Here is a 20,821-nt window from a genome sequence, read left to right as displayed (position 1 = left end):
ATATATATATATATATATATATATATATATGTATATAGATATGTATATATATATATGTATATAGATATGTATATATATATATGTATATAGATATGTATATATATATATGTATATAGATATGTATATATATATATGTATATAGATATGTATATATATATATGTATATAGATATGTATATATATATATGTATATAGATATGTATATATATATATATGTATATAGATATGTATATATATATATGTATATAGATATGTATATATATATATGTATATAGATATGTATATATATATATATATATATATATATATATATATATATATATATATATATATATATATATATATATATATGTATATATGTATATGTATATATGTATATATATATGTATATGTATATATGTATATATATATGTATATGTATATATATATGTATATGTATATATATATGTATATATGTATATATATATGTATATATGTATATATATATGTATATGTATATATATATGTATATATGTATATATATATGTATATGTATATATATATATATATATATATATATATATATATGTATATATATATGTATATGTATATATATATATGTATATGTATATATATATATATGTATATGTATATATATATATATATATGTATATGTATATATATATATATATATATATTTATATATATATATATATATATATATATATATATATATATATATATATATATATATATATATATATATTGTTACGGACCGCGGATTGGATGTTATTTACCGAGCGGAGGTAACCGCGGCTGAACAGTTGTTCCCCGTTTCTTCCCGACTCACCCGATTCACCCAGACGTTGGCCAAATCGCGCTATGCCAAATCAATGATAGAAAGGACACGACGACTGGGAAAGAGGAAACGACGCAAGGGGGGTACAGTTCTCAAGACCTCCGGAGGAGGGTATAATTACAGTGGTGGAGAAAAGGGGTAGATTACAAGGCAGAGTGAGGTAAAGACACAGAAGAGATGGGCACTTAAATACAGTCTTATCAAAGCCCAGACAGACCACGGACAAACGGACAAGGTAGACTTACACAGGGATTGATGGCAGGGATGGACAGGTAGGTCGATGGCACAAGGTGCACCTTGGCTCGGGGACAGGATAAAGCACGGTTCCAAGATGCAGGGAGGTCTCACAGCGCTCGGAGGTGGTCTTGCTTGCTCCAAGCTCGGCGCGCATCTCTGATGTCACCTCTCTCTCACTGCGCATGCTCAGCGGGGAGTGACACGCCCTCGGCTGGTTGGTTCCGCCCCAACTGGGGCCGGTCCGCCGCTTCCATTGGGTGCGGGGGTTACCGGGCTCCGCCCTTGATGAGGAGCCGACAGGGAGTCCCTGTTTGGTAACCCCGTCGAGCACATGTCCGATGGCGGCTCGTTGGGAAGGCCTGGTGTCCTCCCACCACTCCTACCAAGCCGGAGTGAGGACGCGCACTCCCTGCGCTCGTTGTTGTTGTTGTTGTTGTTGTTGTTGTTGAAGAGAACTGTGAGGAAGAGCTGCGGGGAGGTATTGGGAGGTCCTAAACTTCCTAACGGTGCCATACAATCACATTCTGGTGCAACGAAGGGTCAGAATTAATGGAAACGAATCCTTAACTGACATAGACTAAGAATAACTAGCAAGATGTCCTATCGTTGTCGACATGAGATGCGGTGGACCTGGATGCGACATTTAATGGGGGAAATAGAGGGAGGTCGGGTCTACAGAGTGTTGTTTACAGAAAATGGGACTAGGGAATGGGGGATTGGGGAGAGTTGGGAAGTTTTGAGGAAATAGGGGAATAGGGAATATTTACAAGCGGATATGGATGGATGCAAATCCCATATCCGCAACAATATATATATATATATATATATATATATGTATGTATATATATATATATATATTATATTTACTGCAGATTTAACCTTTTCTTTTTTACCTTGCACAGGTGAAAACATTCCGAATTGATTGCAATACAGATGAAGGTTGGAGTAATGATTTGCCATGCAGCAGACAATGTATCTTTAAAGTTGTTGTTTTTAAGGTCAATGTATCCATGAAGGGTGATTCCTGCAGCACTTTTGATTTGAAGTCCTGATCACACTTTTCATCATATTTCACCACTTATCTGTTCATGGTTTGTTTTTTTTAGGGTGAGGGTAGGAGAGAAGGGTGGGAATTCATGTCATTTTCCTTCAACAGTCATTTTTGGATTTTCGGTTTTTTCCATTTTCCGGTTGTTGGCTTAGCGGTTAGGGTGCCGGCTTGAGATCCTAGGATCCTGGGTTCGAATCCCGGTCGATCGCTGAATTAACACCAGGGGGGTTGACTCAGCCTGTCATCTTTCCGAGGTCGGCAAATTGAGTACCAGCTTGCTGGGATGAATGATCCCGGTGTGTACCCCGGCTTAGAATAGGTACACCGTATCCCTGCGCATCGTAAGAGGCGACTCAGGGTTGGCGTCAGGAAGGGCATCTGGCCATAAAAACATTGCCTCAAACAGGGAACCATGATTGTCATGGGGCCCGCAAGGCTAACCCCCGCTCTAGCGGGGAAAATGGCCTTAAAACGATCATTCATTCATTCATTTCATTCCATTTTCCGGTGCAATGAAACTTTATCCTTGCTCTCACAGCCATGAAACATATAAATTTAAAAAAATATTTCAACTCTTAGGTTCACAGTTTTTCACCACAAACATCAGAAGTTGTTGATTGAACGAAGTTATTGGTTCTTAGAAACACCAGCCGTCCACCAGAGGTACTTAATTCTTAAAAACACCAGAGTTTCTCAGAACTGAGTAAAGTTCTTAGTGGGGGCAGCGTCATTGGTGGTAATATATTGCAGGCTGACTGTTTCAAGTGCTGTGAGATCTGTTTGTTTCTACAGTCTTCCTCTGTCGTCTCTTTGCTGTCAGACGATTGTTTATATTTTTTAATGTATTGTGTGGCAAGACTGCGATTGTTACTCAAGTAATACAATGGCGGATAAAGATTTTTTTTTTTTGCAATAAATTGTTGTGCATGATAAGACTTGATGCAACAAAAATGTAAATGCTTGGAATAGCATTGAGATGACTGCATAAGGAAATTGGCGTTAATGCATGCATTATTTAAAATAAAAATAAAAAATTATGGGAAAATAACATGCAGTGTCACACTCAGCCTTTTCTCCTATTTGTTCCTCGAGGCAGAGAATACAAGTGGGCCCAAATCTGATTAAAATAGTTCAAAATTAAAAGAAAAACATTGCTGGAGGCTCTTTTCTTTAAGGCACGAATTGGCAAAAGGTTACTTCGTTGTGTTGTTTGAAGCCTACTGCAGTTCCACTCGTCGAATTGAATCATGAATCCAGCACTTGTACTCATTTGGCAATTGGTTTCTGGTTGTGGAAGCGGGAATAATCGTATCCAGCTGTCAATCTTAACCTTAAGATCACTTTTATTTCCCTGAACTATGATATACAGCCATTTGGATTTGGAAAAAAAACAACAGCCCTTCTTGATGTCATCTGCCGTTTCTCGATCTCATTCAGGTTAAGTTTGGGACTTTAGGTAATTTTTCATCACCTTTAAATCTTCTATCACCAATGATTAGAGCATTAAACTAAGACAGTTTATGCAAAATCACTTATTTTGTATGAAAATTATTCTCTGTGCTTTTGTATTTTCTTGTAAAACTGCTTTGTGGTCAGACCAACAATAACTCGTATTCCATTTCATCACGTGACAAATTGCATTGAAAAGCCATATCTACCTTGACAACAATCCGCAGTACCATTTCATTTACATTTTATTATTGCATTTATTGTGCCACTGTATTTTATTGGTAGTGCCACTGTGGATATTTATTATTATTATTATTATTATTATTACTAGGGCATGCCCGTACTATATCTATATCTAAAATTATATCCCCCCCCCCTCTATTTACATGAAATGGTTTGGTCCAAAGCGAACGGCTTGCGAGTGGTGACAATCCCCCCCCCCCCTCTATTTACATGCAATGGTTTGGTCCAAAGCGAACGGCTTCCGGAGTTTGGTAAAGAAATCGCCATCGCGTGCACAAACGCGCAGGAAAGCGAATGAATCGCAAATTCGTTTTTATTAGTTGTAAAACATAGTTTAACGCCAACATAGTTTGCAAACGTGAAATAAATGAATACGCTCTCAAATGTGCCATCCGAGGCAGAGTGTGCCCGCCACGTTCGGCACACGCGATCGTTCGCTGCTCTCTGATTGGTTGAATCGTTTTTTGGACATAGCTCGGTAAGTAATTGTCCGATTAATATGAAACCTTGAAAAGGCACATCCTCGGGTCCCCAGCAATATACCTGGCAAGTTAAAAGTATATCGGACCCGTGGTTGTCGAGAAACAGCGGTCACAGACAGACAAACGTACAAACGTACAGACAGAGATTACTGGAATTATAGATAGATTATTATTATTATTATTATCATATTATGGATGGATGGGAAAGAAAAGTCATTGAGAATAAAAAAAAAATAGATCAGAAAGAGGCATATCAAGAGATGACTTGGGGAGGATAACAGGTTATTGGTTGCTAGCTATATGACTGCAGCTTGGTCAGGGACATGAGGGACAAAGAGCTCAGAGGGCAAGTGGGCGAGGTAAAAAGAAAATGGGGTGCGAGAAAACTGAAAGGCCACCAAACTGTCTGCTGTGTGAGAATAGCAGGCTTTACACCTCAGCCTCCAGTGTAATAACTCCAATTGGCCTCACGTCCTTGGATTCCAATACTTCTCGGGGCACAATGTGAGATCTCGCAGCACCACTCCACATCGGACATCCGTACTTTGTGGTACTGTGGATGAAGGTTTTTTGCACTGTTTGGAGCTCAGAGCGGCTAATGAAAGACCATCTTGCAGTGGATCCCAAAAGGAGGCCAACTTTAGGTAAGTTATCAGCCCAGGAAAGGTCATGGGCGATTGCTTGTGAAAGACTAGCTGCACCTATGCCAGAAATTGACTGCAGAAGTAAACAGGTGGGTTAGTTGTCCAGTCTTTATGAAGAGACAGAGTAAATCTGTTGTTTTGGAAATATTGAATGACACATTCCAGGTGAGTGACCAGCTTTGTGTTTTCATATATTCATATTCAGTGGACAATTATACAGCTACAGCCTGCTTGTCATTGGTTTGAGAAACTTTCAGCACAGTGGAGTCATTCATAAAGTCATCCGTAAATTCATTCGTAAAGTCATTCGTAAAGTCATTCGTAAAGTCATATACACTCAACCCTCGGCTATCGCGCCTAATTGGTGCCGCCATCGGTGCGCGTTAGCCGAAATCGCGATAGCCGAACTGAAGAACGTATGGTAATAATTCTAATTGGTGCCAAGACCCCCAAGTTGACCACATATTTAACCTATTTTTGCCACTTTTTTTACCAAGTGTTTCTACTATATAAAGAAACATTAACATATAAAGAAACATTAAAACAAGAATCACAATATGTAAATAAAAATAAAATGCTAAAAAACGTACTTTCTTTAACCATTTTATTTACTTTTTGGGGACGATGAGGGGCTTAGATGGTTGGGTAGGTTCCGAGGCTTGGGTGGAGTCTTATTGACCACCCCTACGTGCCTCTAACTCATCCAGGATTGCGTCAGCTGGAGCACCAGAGAAGCCCTCAACGTCAGAGGGCTCGTCAAAGACAGAGGGCTGTGCCTCGTTGCGACGCTGTAAGAATTCGGTGATCTGGCATTGGCGGAGGGAGTTGATGTGGGCGTGATACTGCTCCTCGTAACCTGCCAGTGCCTTATTAATAAAGGAGCACCTTGCTTCGCTGTTGATTGTTAAATCTTGTTCAAGGAGGTGGCGAAGCTGGCAACCCAAGTCTATCATCTTCTTGATGTCGGCCATGGATAATCCCTCACGCCTCACATTTACACCTTCCTCATCCTCTCCTGAACTGTCCTCTTCTTGTTCCACATCATCTTCCTCAATTATTTCGTCGACATTAACTGCAGCAGGCTGTATCATTTCTCGGATGTCCTCACCAGTCGTCTCAGCAAAACCAGCTCCAGGGATTTGGCGTGCCTCTTCCGCCGCTGCCTCTACTTCTGCCTCAACAGTCTCTGGCGTACCTGGCACAGCCACCTGGCGGTCCTCAGGGAGACCTTCCAAAATGTTACGCCAGGCATGATTGATAGTGGCTGGGGTAACATTGTTCCAGCAGTCTACCATTAAGTCGATAACCTGTTTCACATTGTAGTTTTTCCAATACCGAATCACTTTTTGTTCTGCCTCAGTATCCCATTGAACCATGTCATCCTCATCCTCACTGTCGAGCAATTGCTGGATAACGGCGGTGTCTTTAGTTGCCTGCCGCATCTTCCTAAATTGCCGTGTGGAATATGACGCCTTCACAACTGATATGACCTCCTGATCGAGGGGCTGGATCAAGGAAGTCGTGTTTGGTGGCAAAAACTCGACCTTCACATTAGGATGCTCGGCCCTTAGCAGTGGCGAATGTCCAGGGGCATTGTCGAGAAGCAGGAGAATGTTCAACCTTATGTTTTGGGACTTGCAAAAATCCTCAACCTCGGGAATGAATGCCTCCTTGAGCCAGTCCTGGGAAAGTTTGGCCGACATATACCCCTTCTTTGATGTCAACCAGTGCACATTTAATTTGTTCATGTTGCATCCTTTGTAGGCCCTGGGTCGTTTAGCTCGATGCACAACTGTGGGTTTAAGGCGGCACGTTCCTGACGCATTCATAGCGAACAGCAGGGTGAAACGCTCCTTTATGGCCTTCCTTCCACGAACTTTGGCTGACTTGGTAGTGATAAATGTTCGCCGAGGCATTGCTTTCCAATAGAAATTGGTTTCGTCCATATTAAAAATTTGATCGGGAGTGTACTGGCCTTCATCAATAATATTTTTTAGAGATTCAGGGTACTCACGGGCTGCAGACTTGTCCCCACTTGCCGCCTCGCCAGATATCTTCACACTTTTCACTTTGACGGGACATGAACTTATCTACCCACCCTTTGGATGCAAGAAAGACTGGAGGTTGTTGCACACCCATCTTACGAGCCACAGCAGCATCAATGTCCTTGGCAGTGTCCATAATTTCACGAGTATCAATCGCCAAGTTTCGCTTTGCTTGCCTCTCCAGATATCGTCCGAGTAATTGTTCTGTCTTGAGGAGCAATTGATTACGGCTTCGCAAAGCTTGGGCACCTGCATCTGATGAGGCAAGATTCATATGGGCCTTGATATGGTCACGGTTTTGGTAAATACCTCGCACTGTTGACTCATTTATCCCAAATTTCTTTCCAACACTTCGCTTTGTTTCACCATTGACATTGTCGATCAACTGCACAATTTCGCATTTCTGAGCGTAAGTTAAGTTCTTCCTCTTCTTGATTTCCCTTGCAGGTGCCGCTGCATTACGCTGGGCAATGGTGGGGGGTCGGGGTCGGGGTATATCGGCCATTGTTATATCACAAAAAAAAGGTTTAGACACTGCTATTACAGTACATACATACAGTATTCACTCTGAGGCGACGCGCACTTGAATGGCGCCGGGCGGACAATCACAGTGCCCCTGACGTCCTGACGTCACAACCAATCAGCACGTGAATCACCCCACGCTCGGTGATGACGTCGCACCCGGACTGTTTGAATTTTTTTTTTTCCCCACCATTTTCGGTGCGCTATAGCGCGTATTTGGGGCGTGATAGTCGTGTTTGTGCAGTTTTTTAGGTAGCCGCGATAGCAGATAAACGCGATAGCTGAGTTCGCGATAGCCGAGGGTTGAGTGTACAGGGTTTTCCAAAGAAGCCACAAGGTCATTAAAGTAAACAGGAAACAGGATTTGCCCCAAAAACTGCCTTGAGGAACACCAAACTTGAAGGAAAGGATGGGATTATAAAACACTATCTATGGCTACACATTGCTTCCACATATTACGAAAATCCATCATTCATTCAACAAGAGGAAACCCGGATGATCTTGGCAGAATGTTTACCGATCAGGGATGGGTACCATCCAATGTCAAATTCTTGCGAGACATCCATTTTGACTCCTTTGACCCCTAGCATGAGGTTCAAAGTGCCCATCCATTGCTGAGTTTGCAAAATGATCATATCTAAGATCGATTGGCCAGGGTTGAATCCAAAATGATGATCCAATATGAATTTATTTAAGGAGATGTAGGCCTTGAGATCTACTGGGAATATTGATTCCATTTCCTTGATAATTCTGGAAAGGTTTAGTGGTCCATCTTGTCACCCTTATTATGGATATGAATGACCTCAGCTCAGGTGACTCTCCAAAAAGGATCGACAGAATAATCGTGAAATAGGAACACCTAGTTGATATGCACACATGAACAGTGCATTGATGCCATCTGGAAAAGTTACTGAGGATGAGTCAAGGTTGTCGTTCTCCACTTTTGCTGATGAAAATCTCAGTTGCTCCAGGGAGTTGCCTGAGAGGGGACGGAGGGATTGGGACTCTCAAGCATTTTCAGAAAAGACATTTCAAACTTTCCTCATTTTCACGAGCTGTTCCCATCGTGACTCCTTCCTCGATGACAGAGACTGATAACGAGCATGTTCCTGAGACAGTTTTAACTAGATTTGGAAGACTGAGCATTTCCGTCACCTGAGTGGTACAGCCGATATGATGAAGTTTTACATTTGACTGGTCACCACAAATGCATTTCTAAAGAAGGTAATTCAAAACAAAATAGATGTGGTCTTTCATCTTTAGTTTGATGCAAAATTTAAAGAATGATTTTGTTTCACTTTTTCCCCCAATTTTCTTTGCACATCCTCTGTAATGTGCTTAAGAACCACGATATAGGTAGTCTGCAGACCCTCAGTAACGAAACTTTGTATTGGAGATTCATTGCAAACGAGTTGCATCACCCACTGGTTTTACAAGAGTGGATCTTAAACTTTTTAACTTTTGAATTGCTGAGTTTGGAACCTTGTGAACTTCACTTTGTAGGTAAATCTTCTGTGTGCGTGTGTGTGTGTGCTGGAAAAATACCATTTAAGCTTTTACCTTGTCCAAAATGTTGCTTTGTCTTAACTTTGCAAAACAACAGAGATGTGTGTTCTTTGTTATAAATAGATGTGATATGGGATTTTCGGTGCTAATTTTTTGGAATTTACAGTTTAAATATAGGTATGCATTCCCCCCTCCCCTACCCTACCCAACAATCGGCCCACACGTTTTCATTTGTGAAGACCCCCACACCTCCACCCCTCTTCACCACAATTGCCGCCCCTATAATATTAATTTCTGATGTGAAATTATGCTCTTTGAAAATGTCACAAAACATTTTGAATAAAAGAGAAAAAGTATTAAAGATGCCACCAACTACCTACACTTCACTTTACCCTCTTACGAGTATGGTACACGATGGGCATTTGCAAAATACTTATGAAAAGTGATCTCCAAGCACAATGAAGACATGTTTATATCTAAGGTGTTTTTAGAAATACTGTAATTAGTTCTTGATCCTCTTGAATTTTGCAAAGTGAAAGTTTATATTGATACCATTATAGGTAGTCTACTTTTTAGGTCGTCTACTTTTAAAAGTTGTCTTAGAATGAATATCATACCTCCGGTATTAAAACAACTTGATTTTCTCCTTCCCTTTGACGCTTCCTTCCCCCAAACACAACACCCCTATCTCTTCCCTCCTTCAACAACTACCCCCATTTTATGTCTGAAATATTTATATCTACTATCCTTTCTCAAACATTTAAATTACTTTACTCTGCCCACAAAATTGTAATTCAAACTAATACAATGAAATACTGATATATTTCGTGTTTATGCCATGCAGATATCACAGCTGTTGTCTATTTATGGGTCAATAAAAAGACGGCAATGCTAAAGAAAAGGGTAGGCCAGGGGATGGAAATGTGTATTTGGGAAGGGGCAGGAGTTGTCGGGAGTGGGGGTGAGGGGGGGCGGGGGGGCGGGGGGGCGCAAGTTAGTTTTTCCCCCTAGTATGTTATCTTCAAATCCCCATCTCTTTGAGCTTGGAAGTGTCAATCATTTTATTTTTGGCCGACACTAGGCCCAGTCGGTTTGTTTTGTTTTCCTTCAAGGAGATGAAATCTCCTTTGCTATTTTGCATCTGCCCTGCTCGCACAGGTATAATGTGGGTTTTGTACATGACGTTGTCATGGGTTTCTTGATTTTGTGCTAAGGATTCGGGTTCTTTTGAACTCATAAATACTTATATCATTAGACTCGTTCAGTGGTTGGTATATTCATTTCACTTTGGACTCAAGATGCCAAACGGCTGATAGGAAAATAACCTTTCTGGCACAATGGCTTTGGCAGGTGTTTGAAAGGTCAGTGAATGTATTCTCCAGTTTCCTGTTTGCTATGAATGTTAATAAATATGCAGCTAGTGGAATCGGTTTATAGCATTTTTCGATTTTTAGGAGCACGCCATGGCAATATAAGGAATGTGTTTATCATTTTCTGCATTGAGTTTGCTCAAAATACCGTTTATTTGGGTGTCATTCATACATTGCGTTTTTCAATAGCCCATTATTACTCGAAAAAGAATTAATATCTTTATTTAATTTTTTTTTTTAGTTTTTATTTATTTGGTTCTTACATTTTATTTATTTATTTAATTTTTTTATCCATTCATTAATCCCAGATATTCCACTCTTTGTTTTTTCATAAGTTCGCTATAATGGTTTGTGTAATGAGAGAAGCCTCTTGGAGCCACTGAGGCGTTTGGTTAAAAAATAAATATTTTAAATTTGTGACTTTGGTTTACGATTTGCTACGTTGACTGAATTGTAACACATTACCAGTACAAGTTAATAACATTAATACTTTGTGAATGTGCTTGTGATCCTACATATTAAGTTTGAAATGTTTTTACGAGGAGATGAGTTCATCTCATATTTTTATTTTTTGTTTTAATTTGAATCAGACAGGGAATGCCAGACATGCATGGTGAGGAAAACATGGCCTATACACTACCTCCCAGTTATTTTGTAATTAAGATGCATTTAAGAAGTGTGCGTGCACGTTGTAATAGCTAATCTTATGAAATATAATGGAGAAAACTTTTTATTTCACCATTTGCCATTCAAGGTGTGCTTTATGCATTGCATGTTGTGTACGCATGTCATGTTAAACAAGCCTTAACACTCCCTTACTGATGAATTAATCTATAATGTATACAATACATATTATTAAGTGTTTTGTACGTTTGTTTGTGCGTTTGTACGTTAATTCTTCCATGGCCAAACCATAGCACCGAGAAGTTCAAAATTTTGGGTGAAGGTACATACTTCAAAATCTGGGTAGTATTTTTAAGCGACCACACGATGGCCTTGAAGTCCATTTTGAGGCCACCACAGACCGCTGTAAAGTGTATATCGGGATGTAGGATCAGGCAGTGCCGCTGCCGGCCCACAGGCAAAAGGTAACCGCCATGAGGCCAATAACTCCATAGGTTTTCAAATGTCCAACAGGTCCCGAAACCACCGCTGAGAAAAGCTCACCCAGCCAAGAAGCGCCGGGTATCCCCTGCCTGTTATAAATGAAGATATGATTAAATTGAAGCTTTTAATTTTTTTCCAAACCATTTACGACACCTCTTCAATGAATACCTTTTCTGCCCATATTTACTTGCTAGTTTAAAATACTACAAGGACTTGTTTTTGCTTTGTTAAATCTCTTTTTACTGGAGATCACAAGGTTTTTATTACCACATGTGCAACATGTAAAATGCAACTCCTCCTGTAGAATTTTTAAAATCGAAAAACTTTGCACCTCTATATCTCTGAAAGTGCTGAATAGAAAAAATTGAGGCATGGCTCATTGTAAAAAAAACTCTCCATGAGGAATAACGTATATTAATGATGATGTCATGGGTTCCTCCATTATGACATCATAATTCGACAAGTACAAAACATCCGATCAAGATGAAATTTATTGAGCATCATCTATGAATGAACATCTATGAATAAACACGAAAACACGTCATGGCGAGGGACGATATCTCAAAAAGTTGTGGATGTATTCAGATGAAACTTGGTGGGCAGGTTAATTATGTGACAGCAAAGAACTGATTCAATTTTTGTGAAGATCCGAGTCCAGATCCAGAACCGAGAATTTTTTATGTGATTCTTCACCATTGAGAGATAGGGCCAAAAACGACATATATCATGATATTTCAAAGGGTTTTGGATGACTTATGACAAAACTAGGTGGATGAGTTGGTTAGGTGACAAGAACAAGCCTACTCGATATTGGTTCAAGTCTGGATCCAGATCAGGCCTGTCAGTGGGATTAAAAGCGTAAACTGTTGAGCCTGGTGGAGGTATGTGATGCACTCTACTGAGTTCCCTTCTAGTTACACCTACGCTTTATGAAAAAAAACGGGGGAGAGGGAGGTGGTTATTGTAATCGGCCCTGTTTGTCTGTGTCTGCCCATCACGCTATATCCTTCGAAATATTTGTGCCGAAATTCACCAAACTTCCTCATGTTGGTACCACCTTGGTAGTTATGATCACCACAGGGCAAGAATGTGTGAGAGCAGTATTATTTTGGCCCCACCTTCTTGGGCAGGGTCAATAAATAGGCTAAATACCAAAAAATGCAATTAAGGGCACATTTTAAAATGAAACTTTGTGCAATCAACATTTGGAGACGCCTAAAATCTATAAAGATGTTTTGCATTTGACCTCTGGTGCATGCCCCAGGGGGTGGGGTGTTAAGGTCACGGGGGTCAAAATGAGGGAAATATTATTTTTTAACTCAAAATGTGATCTTGGGTCATTCTTGGTGGAATGGAACGTTTTGCCATTTTTACTCCCCCCCAGGGAGTAATGCATTCGATCGTGTGTGTGTGTGTGTGTACAAGATATCTGGAAAAGTTCTGAACGGATTTGGATGAAAGTTTGTGGGATGATTGCCCTTGGGATAAGGAAGAATTGATTCGTTTTTGGTGAAGCTCAGGATATTATTCCGGATCCAGGAATTTTTTGAAGGATTTTTTTACCATTGGAAGATAGGGCTCATTTTTTTTGGACATTATCTTCTATATATTCTATATTTAACATTGTGATATGAAAATAGTTTTCATATTTGTTGTAAATGTAGTTTAAACTCGTGGTTATTCATTAGAGCGGTGTATTGTTTAGCAGCGTCGTCTTCAATGTTCATTTTTTTTTTCTGATAAAGACAGACTCTGTCATTTTAAAACCACCAAAGTGTGTATTAGGTCTCCCCGTTTCATTAAATGTATCGCTTGATACGTATAATGCTTTAAAACAGTTTTTGTTTTTGTTTTTTTTACCTCAGAAGAGATATCAACATTTACCTCAGCCAATGTCAATCGCGGTGTCAGTATTTGATGAACTTATAACGACTTAGGTGAGTTATAAGTGTGACAAGCATGTGCACGGGATTCTTCCCAGAAGAATGAGTGGTCGCATTAGCTTGTATGACTTAAAATGAGCGAGTTTTGTTTTGACGGTTGGGCCCGTTTTACATGTTGTATCCCTAAGGAATGAAACGAACGTTCTTTCTGGCTTACAATTTTATTTGAGGTCACATGCCTCAAAATACACTCACTCATATAGAATTGAACGCTGAATCTGAAAATGTAAGTGAAATTGCCTTTTTAAAAAAACATTATCTTCTATATATTCTAAATATAGGCCTATATATGTGCAGTGTCTGTCTTGTGTTGTCTTGTATTGTGTTGTCACTGAACTGCTCCCTCAAACTTTTGTGAAATCGTACTATTCCAACTTGACCCACGGCGGGAGTATGCGCGCTACTGAGTGGCGTTCTAGTTCAACTTTGCTTCAAGTGGAAAACGTGGGGATCTGTGATGGTGCGCCATCGACTTTGCTCTAGTTTCATTACGTAAAAAGGGAATGATATACTTATTTCCTAAAAATAATATAGAAAATTACATACAGTACGTATTTCCTATTATGTATGAAAAATAAATGGATAGATAAAATGGATTTCTTCGTCTTCTTTGGTAATTCCTTCTTCACAGGAATATTTTTGTTCTAGTATGTTGACTATACCAAGTAGGTACTCAAATATTTCAGTTTTTGCTGTTTTACTGGCACTTGTGTGACACATGGCATGCATGTAATAAAATCAATATTAAAAAATGAAGGCAACACCAACGAGTACAACAGCCAAGAAGGCAACGCTCAGGTTGCGGTCGTAAATGATTGCTGAGTGGTCTTCATCTGGTATTGTGCAGATATATTGCTCCAGATGTTAGTTTCTTTTCAACATGGTGAAACCAAACGCCATCTTTGTCAAGTGTATGCACACAAACACACACAAACAAACACACACACAAACCCACACATACACATACACATACACACAAACAAACACACAAACAAACACACACACAAACCCACACATACACATACGCACAAACAAACACACACAAACAAACACACACACAAACAAACACACACACACACACACACACACACACACACACACAAACACACACAAACCCACACATACACATACACACAAACAAACACACAAACAAACACACAAACAAACACACACACAAACAAACACACACACACACACAAACAAACACACACACACACACACACACACACACACAAAAACACACAAACACACACAGAAACCCACACATACAAATACACACAAACAAACAAACACACACACAAACAAACACACACACAAACAAACACACACACAAACAAACACACACACAAACAAACACACACACAAACACACACACACACACACAAACACAGACAAACACACACACAAACCCACACATACACATACACATACACATACACACACACACACACACACACACACACACACACACACACACAAATACACACACATACACACACACACAAAAACACATAAGAGCACACAAACACAAACACACTTTTTAAAGCTGAACTTCCTTTACTACTTTGTGACCAAATTGCCCTCTTTGTAATCATGCAGCTCGCATCTTGACTTCACTGTGGTCAAAGCTCTCAGTACACACCAATTATTTTCCTTTCAATAACTATTATGTAACAAGTGGTGCATTTGTCCAAAATACGAATCACTTCTGCGGATCTTGAGACTAAACTACACCGTATCCAAAAAATTCTGCACTAACAAGAGTGTAAAAGTTTGGCAATTTTAGTTACTTTTCCAAAACCAACTGAATTTAAATATTGGAAGCTGACCAATTTAATTAATTTATTGATATAAAATATAATATATTTAGCACATTGCAGGTGTACTTTTATTACCTTATTTTCTTATAACTATTTGTTTTCTGTGGTATATCATTGTAATTAAATCATACATTACAGACCTTTGAGTGGATGAACGAATATCTGGATGTGGGCGGAAGATATGGAATTGCTGGAATATTAATGGCGGCAATAAAACAAGGTGGCATTGAATCAGAAAGGGGCCAATTCATCGATACTAAATATAACCTGATCCATTTGCACAATCTCCAATCAAACTTCAAACAAATTTGTTTTTCATTGATGAAGTTGAAGCATATATGATTGTTGATCTTTGTACTGTGTGACTCAAGCATTATCCAAAGTCAAACGTTACTTTGGTCATTCCGATGGGACTCTACAAATTGAACTGACTGAATTGAATCTTTAAAATCAGTTTTTTGGAATGTCATAAAAACAATTTACACAAGAATAATGAATCCCCTTTTTGTCGAAATGTATTATTTTACCTTGAGACATAAAGGTTTTGCTATCAACGTTTGACTGAGTGTTGGCCGAGTCATCGGTTTTTAACTCAACTGGACTATGTCCAGCTGAGTTTTTGTCGACACCCAGTGTCCGTCGTCCGTCGTCCATCTGTCTGTCTGTCGTCTGTAAACAATTCGACGTCTACGCTCTAAAAGTCACAAATATTGATGTCATTTGATGAAACTTGTTATGCAGCATCTTTAAGACATAAACTAGTTTGGGATTGCATTTGGGCGTTGCACGCCCAAAAATGGGCGCGGCAGGGCGGCCATATTGAAAATCATTTTTTGTCATATATTTTTAGCACATATAAGCTATATAGTTTGTGGTTCTATTATGCATATTCTAACCATATTGATATAGACCAGTTTAGATCAGGTTCCCTGGAACCTCTAGTTAGTCCCCTACCGGTGTACACCGGAGGGGACTATAGGTTTGCACGCCATCCCTCCGTCCGTCAGTCTGTCAGTCCGTCAGTCCGTCAAGCAAAGAACAGTTTTCCGGACTTTTTTTTTCTAAACGCTTAACGCTGATTTCAAACTTGGCACATGGTTTCCTCATGATAAGTTACAGGTCAAGTTCGAACTTCATGGCGTTTCGATCATTTTTGACAAAGTTATGGCACTTTGAACTTTGGGAATTCTGATGATCCTTAACTCAGTGCCATTTTAAGTTTTAATTTCCTTTAGAAAAGATTTTCTCTGCAATAATTGGACCGATTGAGATCAAATTTTCACCGTAGGAGGGACTCGGTCTGTATAATATTTTAATGGTAATTATGACGTCACAGGAAACGTGGTTCGGCCACCATATTGTTTTTCGTGAAAACACGAAAACCCCTTTTTCTCTGCAACGGCTGAACAGATCGAGGCCAAACTTTGCAGCAGAATCACATACCCATGACGAACAAAAAAAGTCAGCGAGCATGACATCAGGTGTCACATGGTTTCAGAGTTATGACGTTTTTAAGCATGAACCTTTAAAACCGAGCTCCTCCCTCATTTTTGATCCAATCAAGGGGAAACTTCACAGATCTGTTCACCATGTCAATCTCCTAAAATGTCCTTTTGGAATTTGCGATAGGGCACGTGGTTTGGCAGATGTCGTTAATTGAACGAAAATATTTAAAAAAATAGATATCTCTTGTTTATTCTCGAGTTCTCCTCAAGCCGCCCTCAGCCTCGTCTCGCGAACGTCAACAGCGCGACACAGCGCATGCTTTCCGGCGGGGCGGAGCCAAGCCGAGCAACATATATATACACATCGATCATTGATCGTGAACCTGAAAATATAATAAATTACTGATATTTAGCGACTCGAAAGGTTCTTTATCAACAACTTATTTTCTCGTGCTTCTGCTGATCTGTCTGCAAGGTGTATAAATCGAAGTCCCGAGTGCGAATCACAGGTGAGCCCGTCCTGAGGTAATTAGCGATTGGGAACGATTCAGAACCTGTGGATAAATAAATTTAAAAACCACCTTTAGAGGCCATTTTTTCCCCGCAAGCGGGTGTTGGCCTTTTTCGGGGACCATGGTTGTTGTTGTTTTTCGGTCCCCTTTTTGAAGCAATGTTTTACGGCCGGATGCCCTTCCTGCCGCCAACCCTTTTTGTCGCCTTTTACGACAAGCAGGGAATTACCAGTGAACTGGTACTCAATTAGCCGACCTCGGAAGGATGACAGGCTGAGTCAACCCCCCTGGCGTTAATTCAGCGATCGACCGGGATTCGAACCCAGGATCCTAGGATCCTAAGCTGGCACCCTAGCCGCTAGCCCAACACCAGGGCTAATAACCTGTGGATAAATAACCCTTGGTAATTTCCCCAAGAGTTTTCCGGACGACAGACTGCCGGTAGGGGACATGTATTGCAGCGCAATACTCAGAATGCTTGTTTTGAATAGCTTTGTGTGCATATATTTCTCCTTTAAGGGAGTATGACTAGTAATCGAAACCTTACTTTCTTGTCATCTTTTACTGCAAAAGACCCCTCTATATTAAACCTTATACAAAATTAAAAACGAATAATGCACAAGTACCCATGTGAGAGTAAGTAGTTGTGACACCGAGTGATGTGTTGAGCTCGCTCAGTTCGTACTTCTGTTTGCCATTGCAGAATTCGATGAACCTCCCACCTGACAAGGCGCGACTTCTGCGACAGTATGACAATGATAAGAAATGGGAGCTCATATGCGATCAGGTACGTGTTACGGCACCATCCTCACTCGGTATCACCTTGCTATTCAACTTGCATGCTGTTCCTGCTTTCTCGATGTGTCCTGTCCAAGGTGCTTTGTGCTCTGTAATTAAGATTGACGTGCCATTGTAAGATCAATTTCATGGATGTCATTTCATGGATTTCACTGATGAGAGTTGAGCAAGAAGGCATGTTGCTAATTTAATCATGTCCCATGATATTTGAGATGTGTGGAGGCACAACATATTTTTTTTCCTTAATTTCTTGCTTTGCAATCTTTTCAACCTTTATGTTCTTTCCAATATGCTTGTTGTTATTTTTATTTCTTTCATATGTGAAAGGAACGACTTTAAAATAACAAATTTAACGGTTTTGGGAATTTTTAACAGGAAATCAGCATTAGCAAAATAGTTGGAGATACCAATTACCTCTGATTTTTATATTGTGTTTCTCATTTTGTTGTTTTTATTGTCTCGCTGGAAGATGAGTTGTTACTGAATGTGTGATATGTATTGATAGCATTTCAGGTATTATTTCATACGCTGTGATAACAGCATCCCTTGGGTTTTGTGTAGTTTGATGTGAAGGTTTGGTCACAATTGTCATGATGTAATGAACAAGAGACTGATATATCAACAGGACGTTGACAATTTTTAAATTCTTCATTGTGCTTCTTTCTATGCGACAAATAGATAAGAAAATTATCCAAGGGAAATCTATCCCATATAATCACATGAGATTACCTGTAAACTGCATTAGATTAGGGAGGTAGGGAGGAGAGCGAGGAAGGACTAGGGAGGGAGGAGAAAGAGGAGTGAGGTAGTGAGGAGGTGGGGTGGGAAAGAGAGTGGGGAAGAACAGATTAGGGAGGGTGGGAGAGAGTGGTGAGGTAGTGAGGGGTTGTGAGAGAGGAGTGGGGAGGCGAGGAAGGGGGGGGGGGTGGCGATTTATCAAGAAAGGGGGGGGGGGGGGAGTGACATTGAGGAAGGAAGGGGGGAGAAGGACGCCTCACCACACATCGCAATACACTCTGGGTGGGGGAGGGAAGGATGTGGGGCAAGGGTGGGAGCGGAGAGAGAGAAAGGTAGGGGGAGAGAGAGGAGGGAGAGGGGAGAGTGAGGACTATATATGTATTAATTATGTACTGTTTGAATGCCAAATGTATCCTGTCTATAAATTACGTACTGTTTGAATTGAATATACCTTTTGACCCTTTAGACTGCTGAAGACCCTTTTAAGTACCCAAAGATCCTTAAAGACTCAAAAAACCCTGAAGACACAAAAGACCCCAAAGATGCAAAATTCCCCAAAAACAGCAACTCCATTTCAATCAGGGCATTATCCTCAGTTAAAATAAGGCCGGGCCTCTGTAGCGACGCGTGTTGAGGCGAGAGTAGCAAGCCAATATTATGGCCCAGACAGACTTACATCGACACACACACAGAAGTGATTTCAAAACCCCGTCCCCCGCTGTGCAGCGGATGAGCTAATGAATACTATACTGTACCAATAATATAACAAAATACAATGTTACAAACACTGGTGAGGTAAACTAACATAAACGTCGTTCTAACGTGAGGGGTTAGTAATCAATTTACTTACTTGCAAAGGTAATAATTGATCTATTTGGAACAAAAATTTGTTCGTTTAATCACAAATCTGCCTGTTTTAAAAGCCTCTTTCTGTGTTTGAAGAAGAAGAAGCACTTTATTTTCTTCATGCAGCAGTTCAAATGGAAACATTTATGATTCCACCAAAGCAGGAACCCTTTATAAGGACATGGCAGTAGCACGCACAATTATACATAGTAATATTTCCCAAAGCAATAGAAAACATATAAATATATATGGAAGGAGGACACAAGCAACAACCACAGCCACGACAACTATATGTTATAAAAGATCCTTTTTGCATGTTTTACTTCATTTTAAGTCCTCAATGGCACTTGTTGTTTTGAATGTTGCCTGTGGCTGTTTGGTTGCATCACCTCTGGAAGCGCGGCTGTGCCGCTGATGTAGTGTCCCTGGTACCAGTAAGCCGTTGATCGTTTTCCCAACCTTGGAAGGATGACGGGTCGAGTCAACCCACCTGGTGTTATTTCAAGGACACGGCAAGGGCTCAAACTCAGGACCGTAAGATCTCAAGTCAGCCATCTTAACCGTTAAGCCAACACCAGGCTTCTCAGTGACACTCACAGACAGACCAGCAACTCACAGACGGACCAGTCACAGATAGACAATGTTTGTGAAGTACAACATGCTGTCTTTTGATTAAACCCGTCAGCTGTCATGATGATGAAGTTCGTTACGAAAAGAGATTGCTGTGGATTGGACAACATGAAAGTGTAGATAAGACTTGTTATCTCCGCAGACCTGCTGATTGATATTGTTTTTTCAATCCTCATTCTAATGAAGCGTGACTCACATCGCACAATGAAATCTAAAAGATTTGGTATTTCATTGAGTATGGTATACTCCACATAGAGCTTTCTTTGATCATGGCAAAAATGGCTGCCACATCAAATGTGTACAAAGTGATATGCCTAGAAGATAATATAGATTAAAAGTTGAAGCCTTTTAGAAGTTGTAGTTTTTATTCTCGAGAATTTTCTCAACTATGAAGCCTTAAAAAGACGCTGGAATACATCGCTAAGGTAACACATCGGGAGATTGCTAAATCGCCAAATTGTACTTCTTCCTCGTCTTTGTCTTCCTCTTCCCCTCTAAAAACAATGTTAAACTGTTGCCCCAGGTAACACAATAACGGCTGCAGATATTAAGGTGGTACCAACATGAGGAAGTTACTTTGTCTCTGCCCTATTGCG

At 40.1% G+C, this 20,821-nt stretch overlaps 1 protein-coding gene across 1 annotated transcript in view; it reads left to right on the top strand.

The window, feature by feature from the left end:
- FMNL2 (formin like 2) overlaps window positions 1-20,821 on the top strand; it is a 236,656-nt gene that overhangs the window by 95,148 nt on the left and 120,687 nt on the right. Inside the window, exon 2 of the mRNA XM_068097873.2 lies at window positions 17,917-18,000. Within this exon, the coding sequence (XP_067953974.2) occupies window positions 17,917-18,000 (84 nt within the window). The remainder of the gene's footprint in view (window positions 1-17,916; window positions 18,001-20,821) is intronic.

Source organism: Myxine glutinosa, chromosome 7 (assembly GCF_964187855.1).
Source record: "Myxine glutinosa chromosome 7, kmMyxGlut1.1, whole genome shotgun sequence".
Taxonomy (NCBI): domain Eukaryota; kingdom Metazoa; phylum Chordata; class Myxini; order Myxiniformes; family Myxinidae; genus Myxine; species Myxine glutinosa.
Note: the sequence above shows the minus strand (reverse complement) of the source record. Positions and strands in the feature narration are given on the sequence as shown.